We start from the raw sequence: 11,330 nt of genomic DNA, 5'->3' as shown, positions 1-11,330 counted from the left end.
CCTTGGCAAACATGCTCATAGGCGGCCTCCACACTCGGTCACAGATTCCTCTGTTCCCACCTGCTGAGCCCTAGCCCTGAGAATTCTCACACACCTGGACACACACCCACGGGAAGAGACCACACAGACCTACGCTTTTTCCCCAATGGTGAGCCTAGCTAGGCTGAGCACCAGGAGCCCTCTTTCTCTTCCTCCTCTCCCCTCCGCCTTCCCCTACCGCTCCCTGCCTTCCTACTCCAATTCTTTCCATTGGGCCACAAGGAGCCGAACCTACTTTCTCTCCACCTCCGCAGTGATTTTGCACTTCAAGGCTGAAGGCAAGGAGTAAATGAACCAAAGTTGTCTCCTACCTCTTCCTGCCCTACTCCCCTGTCTTACCCCAAATCCTCCCTGTGCCTTCCATTTGCCCGGCGCGCACACGCTCTCTGCCCCTCCCCGACCTCACTTCTGGCCGTCCGGAGCCCTGGCGTCTCAGGTTTTCACCTGCTGGAAATGAACAATGGGGGAGCATTGGAAGGAAGCTGACGGATGAGCTGGTTCCATCTCAGACCCAATGACAGGCTGGCTTGCTGAGCCCCTGGCCTGGCTGGGCACCGTGTCACTGGGCCAGGGGATTCAGGAACATGGGAGTGGGGTGATATTCATTCATTTGTTCGACGAATATTTGTCCAGCACCTACTACATGCCGGGCACCTCTCCACATCAACAAAACCAACACAAACCTGCCCTTAAAGAGTGTACACTCTGTGGGTGGAGACAGAAGATAAGTAAAATACACTGCAGGTCAGGTGGTGATACGAGAAAGCAGGGGAGGAGGATGGGGAGCAGGCCGAGGGTGGAATGTGCAATGTTAAGTAGGCTGGCCAGGGAAGGACTTACTCAGAAGGTAACCTTTGAACAAAGACTTGAAGGACAAACCGTGGTGAGACCTAGAGCGGACAGGGGTCCTGGCAGCAGGGACAGTCCTGCAGGCAGGGCGTCAGGAGACACCAGTGCAGGGAGCCATGGAGAGCGAGGTGCCACACAGAGGAGCGCCTGCCCCCCCAACCCCCCGCTAGGACTCCGAAGGGGGTGAGGCCAGGAGAGGTGAAAGAGGCCAGATTCGGTGCAAAACTATGGCCTCCGATGGGACAAAACACTAAGCAGATTTTGAGGTGTCGGTGCAGGCCATTTCCAGAAGGAACCTGCTAGAGCTGCGGCCAGGTGGATTGCGGGGAGCCGTGGAGATGGCTCACAGAGCCTGTGGAGGGTGGCGGGTCAGCCAGAAGCAAGGCGGCCCCCTAACCAAGCACTTCTCCGATCCCGGCGCTGTTTGCCTTGAAGAGCCAGTTCCTCCCGGGGCGGGGGGTCCGGCTGCTGCCTGAAGCGTCTCCGAGCACCACCTCTCTCCCTGCGAGGCGTCCACGCAAACCCTGCTGCACCCCACACGTCTGTCTCTGGAGCACTTGCAGGCGAGGGCCCGTGCTTTCCGCACAGGGCTGGCACGATCCTCACGGCACCAGGAGGAAGGAGCCAGTACCTCTAGCTTTCAGATGAGGGGCACCCGCCACTCCCACATCCCTTTTGTCCCCCTGTTCCTCCACGGCCCCACTTCTTGCTGAGCCTCCAACTGCCCAGGATCACAGCCAGGTTGACCCGGCCTCAAATCCACGTCCCTCCCTTTACTCCTGACGTGGCCGTGGGATGCCCTGAGACCCGGTGTGCTCATGTGGGGCCAAAATGGGGGAAAGAACACAGTGATATGCACCTCGTGGACTACTGCGGGAATCCACTGGGGGAGGCCAGGGGGTCTCAGTCTAGGCTCTGGAACAAGCTGAGTGTCTCAGAAAGTTGTGAGGCGCATGGCCCGTAATCTGTAGCTGTAAATGGTTAAATCAGGGAAGGGGGCAAATGGTTCAGTGTTCTAGTATAACAATTAGTGAATTCAAGGTTTTCTCTGCAATGACATCACTCTCCCTCTCTGGCGTCCCTCGAGCCAGAGATAACGGGGCAGAATGACAGCTAATCCGTGGGAATTTGCATAGAGGCACCAGCCTATCTTATCTGTGCCTCAGCCCGAGGGAGGGCAGCAAATTCCATCCCTCCCGCGGGGTCAGGTCAGGATCCCCCAGGATCCCTGCTGAGCCTTCCAGCTGACCTTCCACAGACAGGCCGGCACGGGGCCTAGCACACAGTAGGTGCTCCTTGGCAGAGGGAGCCACAGTGAGGCAGTGGGAGAAGAGAGAATTAAAGCTCTCTGGTTAGAAACCCGGTCCTAATCTGTCCTCCTCAGGCACAATGCTGGGGCTCTGCCCTCCTAAGGAAACAGGCGCTGAAGTAGAAAGAGGGTAGGGGAGAACTCAGTGTGGGGGGCTGGCCCAGGGTCTGTCCAGTCCTCCCAGGGCCTGATGGGGAGGCCATGGAGTCAAGGTGACACCTAGGAGTTGGAAACGAGGGGGGCAACATTCATGCCTCGGTCAGGGTGAGCTCCGGACAACCTGACCCCAAAATTGATTTTCTTGGTACAAGGCCACCTGCCCAGAAGGCAAGTTCTTTCCTCTGCACTCCCAAGTGCGTGGGATCCCTCAACAGGGCCTCCTCCCTCCAGCCACCACCACCAACTCCCCCCTGCTCCCTCGCAGCCTGGCACTTCCTCCCCACCACTGCCCCCCTGGCCCCTGGCCCCCAAGCTGGTGTGGCCAACTCCAACAGGGGCCACCTTGCCCCAGGCCTGCCTGAGGGGCCTCCCGCCGAGACTGGCCAGGACTCAGGGCAGGGCCAGCAGCCAGGCCCACCCTCCTGCCGAGGCGAAGAAGCTGTTCTGGCTGGGCGAGGGGCCCAACCGGGAGCACCAGGTGGGATGCCCAATTCCTAGGCTGGTGTGTGGACACTGCCCACATCTCCCCTGGCCCAACGGCAACTATCCTCAACCCAACCTGCCCTCCCTTAAAGCCGGGGAGGAAGAGGACAGGGAAGGAACTCGGAAGATGGGTGTGAGGACTGCAGCCTTTCATCTCAAAGCCCTCTCTCCCGCACAGTCCCGGTACTGCCCCCCACATTCCTCCCTTCCCAGTGGAGGGCTCACGGCCCCAGACACAGCCAGAGACCATCCAAAAAAGACAGAGAGATTTATTGAAATCAGCAAACTCAGGTTTTTTGAGCCCCAGCCCATGGTGGGCAGCCGTCCCTCCCTGTCCCCTCACCCCCACCCCTTAGCCATAGCAAGGGAAATGGAAAATGGGAAGCTGAGAGAGCCCCTGCCAGGGGCAGGCTGCCTTGATGTGTGGTGAACACAGCCCGGCTGCGGCTGGGGTGGCAGTCGCCACAGGCCTCTCCCTATAAATTAAGTCCTGTGGCCACAGCTAGGGCCGAGGCCTACTTGTGGAAGCGAGGCCAGGAGGCAGGGTCCCTAACCCCCAGCCAGGGAATGGACTGAGGACAGAGCTCAGGTGGAAAAGAAGCCGAAGGGAAAGAGAAGAGGTATGAGGGTGGGGGGTGGCCAGGCCCCCAAATCTTGGTCCCAGGAGAAAAGAGGCCCGTTGGTCCAGTTTTGGTGGGTTTAAAGAAGGGAATGTATTAGTAAGCACGGGGGAGAGCCTGCCATCGGACAGCCGCAGAGGCCGGCCAGGCCAGGCCCCCACCCCGGCCGAGGGGCGTCTGAGAGCCCCAGGGGATCTCAGGGAATGTCACTGCTAAAAAATATATATATATATTAACCATTCGTGGGAAGGCAGGAACAGGGCTGGGGTGGGATCAGAGGATCTGGCGGGGCATCCCGTAGCCGGTCATGCCGGCCTGGGACGCCCCACGGTTGGTGCCCATCTGCAGCCCAATGACGTTCTTGCCCTCTTGCAGCTGGTTGTCCGAGAAGTTCCGAGGGTTCTCCTTAGACTTCCTGGGTGGAAAGGGAGCGCTGGTGAGGAAGAGGCTGGAGGCTGCCCCAGTACGTGTCTTCCCTGGACGGGGCAAGGCTTCGCTGGGGACTTGGGTGCCAGTGTTCACTCTGCCCTTGAGAGGCCTTGAGCTCTCTCAAGCCACCTCTTCGTGTCTCAAAAGGGACAGTCCCTTGCCATCCCAGGAGAGTTGCGAGGACTCCGGGAGATGAGGGACGGGAAAGTGCTTTGTGCGGGACCATTTGCTTGGGACAGGGACAGGCCTGGGCCGCCCTGCCATACTCACTTAGGAAACCAGTTGGGATCCCCAGAGAAAAGTCCATCGTCCCGGGCTACCGCCAGTCCACCCAGGTTCATCAGCGTCCTCTGCACACAGGCCATGTTCTTTCCTGGAAAGGGGGAGGGGGTGTGTTGGCCTCGGCGGCGCTGGGGTCCTGGGAGCCAGGGTCCCACCTCTACCGCTTAGGTCAGCAATTCCCTTTGTCCCCACACCCTCCTCCACCCCCCCCCGCCGACATGGCCCATTCCTCCAGGAAATACACACACACAACCGCTCTTTGTCCTCGGGGTGCCATAAGCCTGCCCCCTCCTCCTGGGCAAGATGGCCCGGCCCGGTCTCTGGTGTTCTGGGTGGCAGTGCCCTGGCCCTGACCCACCTTCCCAGAGGTCCACAGTCTGGAAGATGTCAGTGGTGTTAATGCCATAGTGCTCGGCCGCCTGCAGGAACTGAGAGATCTGCTCCATCTGCTTGAAGGCCATAGTGGAGGCCTGGATCTTCTTCACTGGGGGCTGTCCCTCGGGGTACAGCCCGTTGATGAGCTCGCACAGCACCTGGGTGAGGAGAGCAGGTGTGCAGAGGTGAGGCCATGCTGGCCCCGGAGACAGCGAGCCCCCGCGGTTCCTGTCCTACCTGAAGGCAACTCCTACTCCACCTGGAGTGAGCCCCAGGCTCCTTCCTGCCCGAGCCCAGAGTGTTTGCTGGTCAAGCATCACTGCCTAGAGCACACCCTCCCGAGCTTCTTTCCTTGGAGCTCTTCTTCCTTGTGTCCCCCAGGGCCTCCCCTTTCACTCTGTGAGTCCTCTGCGTGATAGATACCCAGGCTCAGAAGGAAGAAGTAGAACAAGTCCAGGCCCCCCCGCCCCCCCCCAGGCCCCCCAGGCCTCCCACTGCTCCCTGCACTTCCAGTCAGAAGTGCTCAGCTCTCACCGTGCCATCCTTAAGCCAGTTCTGGAAGTTCTCGCGCCCAGGCTGGGGCCGGCCCACATCCTTGCGGCACTGGGTGGTGATCCACTGGATCAGGATCTGCTCCAGGTCCGCATCGTACTGTTTCTCGATCTTCTGCTGCACCTCCCGGCTCAGGCCGTAGGCAGGTCCCCTGTTGGCCATTCCCAAGGGCAGTGCTGGCTGTGGGACTCTGGGGAGAGGACGCGGCCAGGCCTGCAGTCAGTACCCTGCAGCTTGCAGGGACACACTCCATATCCCCAGGGCGGGGCCCAGAGGTGGGAACCACTGTCAAATGAGGGGACTCTCACCCTGACTCCGGAGCATGGGCTGAAATAACACTGCTCAGAGCTCTGGGGTTAAGGGCCCATGCAGGCCATCTCTGGCTTCCCCCACCCCCACAACAGGCAGACTGTTACTGAGTCCTGCCACTGGACTTCATTTGAATGGCCCCACTACTAGAATGAAATAGAAAACCCACTGGAATAGAATATGGGGTAAATGAGGCCAAGTCTGGGGGTCCAGCCCCTCATTTGGGGTGGTTAGCTTTAGCAAAGGCAAACTGGTCATTCTAACCCCAGCCCTGGGAAGGAGGAGGACTGGGGGACAGGAGGAAAACATGGCTAGGGAAACTTCTTCCGGGAGCTAGAGAACTAGACACACCCACCCTCAGTTAGCCTCTGGGTTTAACTGAGCACCCACTCCCTGTGCTGGGGACTGTGGAAGAGAAGGAAGTTCTTGGTCCTGGAATGCCAACAGAGAGACAAAGAGAGCACCCAGGAAAAGGTAAGTCTTGTCCATGGTGAATACTGTACAAATCTGCAGTCAGACCCTTGGTCATAGAAACGCAGAGAAGAGTGTGGGCAGAAGCACCCTGGAAGGCTTCCTGGAAGAGGAGGTCTGAGTAGGCCCTTAAAAGATTTCAGCAGACAAAAGGAACTTCCCATGAGGAACCAAGCAATCAAAACCAATCCTACTTCCCCTTCTAGAAGCTATGGTGGGCAGAATAATGGTGCCGCCCAAAGGTGTCTACATCCTAAACCCCAGAACCTGGGAATGTTACGTAGCAAAAAACGCCTTTGCAGATGGGACTGAATGAAGGGTCTTGACACAGGGAGAGTATGCTGGATCATCCAAGAGGGCCCAGTGTCCTCACAGCAAGGGGCTTTATAAGCGAGGGAGGGAGGCGGGCAAGTCAGTGGGGGAGAAGCAAGAAGAAAGCAGAGTCAGGGGAGAGCCATGCAGGTGCCTCCAGAGGCTGGAAAAGGCAAGGAAAGGGGTTCTCCCCTACACCCCACAAGAAGGAAGGCAGCCCTGCTGAGGATTTTAACCTCTGTTGAGGTCTCTAAACTGCACCATGTGAAATGTGTGTGGCTTTAAGTCACTAAATTTGTACTAATTTGTTACAGCAGGAATAGGGAACTAACCCAGGAGTGTGGGTGATATTTTTAGGGAAACTCTGGAGGGGAGGGAGAGTTGGGGAAACACACGGGAGGATTTAACTTCTTTTGAGAACCTGTGTTGGGAAGAAGTGGGCGGTTTCCAGACCGCCGGCCCAGGGGCAGTCTGTCCCCACTTCCTACCTCATTGCCTACGTCCCACTTCCGGGGTCCCAAAAATGCTACCCATGCCAGGGGGGAGCCAGGAGCACAGAAGGGACAGGACCTCACTCCCTGTCCCCATCCCCTCTGCAGATGAGCTTCCCTTTCCACTGTGAGATCCAGCTAGCTGTCTGCCGCTCAGACTGGGGGATCCCCCAGAACAGGCACCTGTGTGCAAGGACAGGGAGGGGAGACTCCTGCTCCCCACACCTGGCTCCAGGACAGGTCAGACGGTAGGGATGAAGTCACTCTGTCTCGCTCTCTCCCACACACCCCAGGTTCCACAATCCTGCCACCCCCTCCATGGGCCTCGGGGCTCAGCAGAGGAGCCAGGCATGGGGCAGAGCCGCCTCAAACCCCTCCTGCTCTCAGCCTTTGGTCTCAGGCCGGTCCCCTCCCCCACACTCCAACAGCGCTGCTCCTTTCTACGCCAGCTTATCCAGCAGCACATTTCCGGCAGCGATCCTCCCCCTAAATCAGTTATTTTTATACCTCATTAAGACCAGCCCACCCTCACTCCCCCCCCCAGCCTGAAGGCTGGCCCAGATAAATGTCAGTCTGGGCCTTGACCCACACCACCAGGCACACACACTCTCAGCCGGGGGAGGGCAAGCAGAGAGCAGCCGAGGCCTGCAGAGCAAGGGGAACAAGATTCTCTCCTGCCAGCCCAGCCCCAGCAGCTCAGCCACCACTCGCTCTATCTCAGCCCGGGGGGCCCGTGACACACAGAGGCATGGCTGGGAGACCTGGGGGGAAAGGGGGAGGACGGGGCGGAAGCCACCAGTAAGCCCCCTTTTCCCAACCCAATGTCCAGACCTCTCTCCTGGAAGCAGCTTCACTAGGGTCCCCTGGGCCTCGGGGCTGTGTCTCCTTGGAGCCAAGTGGCCTAGGGCCAAGGGATCACGATGGCCCAGGGAGAGAAAGGGCAGAAGAATCATTAACCCGGACACCAGGGTCAGTAGGGGAGAGCAGGCCTGAAGCGCCCCCCCCACCCCCCCGCCCAGGGGCAGAACAGACTTGGCCTCCCAGCCCCACCTCTGGGCTCCGGGAGGATGCTGGGGGCCCCGCCCCCACTCTGGAGCCTGGACACCAATGGCCGTGTCACAGCCTCCAGCTGCAGCATCTCGGCTCCACTTGGGGGCCGCTGCCCTGGGGCCCGGAGGTGCCAGAGCTGTGGGGCTGAGCTCCGGGAAGGGGCGGCCCGGCCAGCCTGCCTGCAGGGGTTTCTCCTCCCCGCCCCCTTGGGCAGCCGCAAGCTGACGGGCCGCGGCTGGTGTGCTGGAGCTGGGGTGGCCCGCCCTAGTGACACCCAGGGAACCTTCCGCAGCCCTCCCTCAAAGGAAGGGAAGAGGGCCAGGTGCCTGCTGGGGTGGGGAGCTGTGTAGGAGATGCCCAGGGCTGGGGATCCGAAGAGAAGACAACAGCCGAACCACTTGGGGGGGCGGGGGTGAGTTACCCAAGCCAGAGCTGCCTGCAGCTGTGGGAACAGCCCTCACCCCACCCACAAGATTACAATGGTCCGGGAAGGGAGAGGGGCCCCCCAGACCCTGGGCAGGACGCTCACCTCGCCCCACCCCACGCAGATGTCAAGGGCAAGGGTCCCCGCTGGGGTGGCTGGGGGCCCGGGCGTCTCACAGAGGAAGACAAAGAGACTCTCCATTCATTGTGCACACAGGTCGCAGGGGAACTTCCCAAGTCCGAATCGGGCTTAGGGCTATTCTGAAGGGGCCAGTGGGGGCCCCTGCCCCCAAAGGGAAGCGCAGAGGGGGCAGGCAGGGCAAGGGTGGTGGACACCTGTGACCGAGGAGCCACCCGCGGCGCAGCCCCTCACCATCACGTCAGCGAGCAGAAGAGAAAGCTGAAGCGGCACAAACAGGAAGCCGCAAGGCTTGCGGGAGGAGGGGTGAGGTGGGGCCGTTGCCATGGCTTCTGTGTACCAAACACAGGAACCCGGCAGGGTGGGGGCACCGGGCAGAAACGCGCACTCAACACACACGCAGGGTGAGGAGGCTGCGTGCACCCGGGCCAGAGGCGGCCTCCGGGGAAAAAGCCCCCCCCACACGGCAGTTCCCGGGTGCAGGCAGGTGCGAGGGATCCCTCCGGGGGGCAGCGGCGGAGGCTAAGGAGGGCGTTTGGAGGCGTGGGAAGTTACAAGTTTGGGGGTAGAGAAGAAATGCTCTTTGAACGGACAGTGTGCTCGGAGTTAGAGAGCCCGCTCCCTGAAAATCCTGGAGGGAGAAGGGCTGGGGCGAAGGAAGGATTCGAGGCCAATCCAGGGGGCAGAGGAGGGCTGGGGCGCTGGAGGGGCGCTGCAGTCGGACAAAGACTACTGGTTGCCTCCCGCAGGGCCGGGCCCCGCAGCCCCACGCTACCCGGGCCTCCCCTGCAGTTGTAGGTCTCCCCGCGCGCGGGACGAGGAAGGAGAAATCGGGAGGGGCGCTGGAGAGGGGGAGCTGTCCCTCCGTCTGGTGCTCTGGAGTCAGAACTCGGGAGAGCCCAGCCAAGTCACAGGGCTCCCCGTACCCGGGACCTCCACAGCCCCCCACCCCGCCCCCCACTCCCGCCACGCTTTCTGCTCCCAGATGCCAGGCTGCCCCAGAACGCCCCGGGCACGGGCTCCAGGAGGCTCCACGGGGCCTGCAGGGCCGGGAAGGCGGCCGTCCACTTCCGGTCCTGCGGGTCCGGCCCCGCCGCCGCGCCTCGCCACACCCTGGGCCGTTACAGGCGGATGAGTCACCCAACGCCCGCCGCTGGGGTGACGCAGTGGTCTGGGCAGCCCGCCCGCCCGCAGCCCCCGCCGGCTTTCCCAGCAGCAGGGGGCGCGGGGTGGGAGCCCTCGCGGGCGCGGGGGCAGAATCGCCCGCAAGCAGCCCCCTCCCCACCCCGCCCGCCGGCGCGGGCGGCAGCCCCCGGAGCCCGAGGTCGGGGGACTGTCCTCCCCGGCCCGTGACCCCGACTCGCCAGCGGGTCAGCGGCGGGAAGAGGAACGGAAAGGGCGGCCTTGGGGCCGCGGAGCGCGGGCAGCTCCCGCACGTGCTCCTGGGACCGGGAAGTGAGGGTCGCGGGGAAGCTCCGAGGGCGCGCCCGCCTTCCGGGCACGCCAGCCAAGCCCCGACGCCCGCCGCTCCTCTCCCCCGAAGGCCGAGTCCCCCCCGCTGCTCTGGACGGACGCCCCGTCCGTGCACCCGCAACCTCGGCTGACCTCATCGCCCAGCAACGCCGGGTCGGGGCTTGGGGACAGGACCCGACAGCACGGGGCGAGCAGAGCTGTCGTCGGACCCTCGCCGCATCCGGGGAGCAAGTCGCCAGCGCTGGCCTCCCGCTTCCTGGGGGCGCGCCCCCCGCCCTCCCCCTGCTCACCGTTGGCGGGCCGGCGCGGCACACTCCTGGCAGGGGCTGCGGGCCGAGTGGCGCGCCCGGCCCGGGCCGGGGGGTTTTCAGCGGGCTCCCGCCTCGGACGGGGCGGACCCGGGGCGGGGCGAGCGCCCAGAGGCTTTAAAGGCGCCACAGCGCGGGAGCGGAGGGCAGAGCTTTGGGGAGGGGCGCGGTGCGCGGGAGCCTGGGCGAAAGGATCTGGGGAGTCCGGGCCTACGCGGGCCACAGTAGTGGTCTCCACCCGTGAGAACCGCAGCCTCCAGCCCAGAGCTCTTAAACTTACGCCTTGGTGGGAAGCGTTTTGCCTGGAAGGTTAGCTCAAGACTATGGTCGTGTTTATGTGGGAAGAGACCTCTTGATGTAAAAAGGGTGGTTAGGTAAACGGAAGCGCAGGAAGACCCTCCCCGCCCCCCAAGTGACTAGGGTGTGACAGTACTAGGGCTGCAGGCCAGGGCACTACCCCCACGTGCTCCTGCTCTCGCCTTCTTCAGGCCTGGGCAGGAACTCACAGTGAGGTCACTCTTTGCCCAGGGCTCAAGAGGTGTGATCAGCCTTGGGACCCAGGGTTCAGATCTGACTTCTCTCCCCTTAGTCTCCTCCTCCCTGACCTGGCGTCTCTTAATCCTGGAGGGATCAGAAGAGGAGGCCTCAGGAGAGAAGGAGGTGGGCAGTTCTGTGTCTGAGGGTGGAGGGGAGCATAGTTTAGGGGTTGAAGGAGCGCCCCTCTTCAGGTTTCTCCTGAGCTGTGCCCCTCGGGTGGAGTCCCTGCCTTCATCAGACAGTGGGGTTCTTCCTGTTTGGTAGAAGCTACCCATTTAGCTTGGTTTCCAAGGACATCAACCACCAGTGTCCTCCCTCCACCTCGCCATCCCTTCTTCCCCAATCTTATAATCCAGTGCCAAGTGAGTCCCTGGGAGACCAAGTGTTTTCACTCCTCTGTGCCTTCTGCTTGGGGTGCTTTCCCTCTTTTGACCAACTTCTGACCTACCCTACTCCGTACCCACTGTGTGACCTCTGAACAAATTCCTAAAACCTCTATGCTTTAGTTCCCCAGTCTAGAAAATGGAGCCCGGCATTCTACCTACCTCAGAGTGGTGGAAAATAGCGTGTAAGGAGCTTAAAGTTGTCCCATGAGCACATTCCCAGCGTGGCCCATGCTCCGGGCCCTGAAGCCCGCTGCGCTGCCCTCCGGGAGGAGTTCTTGGCTTTCCGGCGCCGCCGAGAAAGTGGGGGCTCAGCTGCTCGCTATTGCTGTTACTC

At 61.6% G+C, this 11,330-nt stretch overlaps 1 protein-coding gene across 1 annotated transcript; it reads right to left on the bottom strand.

The window, feature by feature from the left end:
* Nucleotides 1-3,090: 3,090 nt before the first annotated feature.
* Nucleotides 3,091-10,200, bottom strand: TAGLN2 (transgelin 2). The gene is made up of 5 exons (XM_006747267.3): nt 10,056-10,200; nt 5,080-5,287; nt 4,529-4,703; nt 4,159-4,261; nt 3,091-3,874 (listed from the first exon to the last, which is right to left on the bottom strand). The coding sequence occupies exons 2-5, from the start codon at nt 5,257-5,259 to the stop codon at nt 3,733-3,735; spliced, it is 600 nt and encodes a 199-aa protein (XP_006747330.1). The 5' UTR covers nt 5,260-5,287; nt 10,056-10,200; the 3' UTR covers nt 3,091-3,732.
* Between the last annotated feature and the right edge of the window lie 1,130 nt (nt 10,201-11,330).

Source organism: Leptonychotes weddellii, chromosome 6 (assembly GCF_054177405.1).
Source record: "Leptonychotes weddellii isolate Sample4059 chromosome 6, ASM5417740v2, whole genome shotgun sequence".
Lineage (NCBI taxonomy): Eukaryota > Metazoa > Chordata > Mammalia > Carnivora > Phocidae > Leptonychotes > Leptonychotes weddellii.
Note: the sequence above shows the minus strand (reverse complement) of the source record. Positions and strands in the feature narration are given on the sequence as shown.

What these genes read in the sequence shown, in the direction of transcription:
- TAGLN2 (XM_006747267.3), bottom strand. Translation starts at nt 5,259, where the DNA reads ATGGCCAACAGGGGACCTGCCTACGGCCTGAGCCGGGAGGTGCAGCAG. An exon ending in ACTGGCTTAAGGATGGCACG is followed by an intron (nt 4,704 to 5,079) that starts GTGAGAGCTGAG and finishes CTCCTCACCCAG; the next exon opens with GTGCTGTGCGAGCTCATCAA. An exon ending in GATCCCAACTGGTTTCCTAA is followed by an intron (nt 3,875 to 4,158) that starts GTGAGTATGGCA and finishes CTTTCCACCCAG; the next exon opens with GAAGTCTAAGGAGAACCCTC.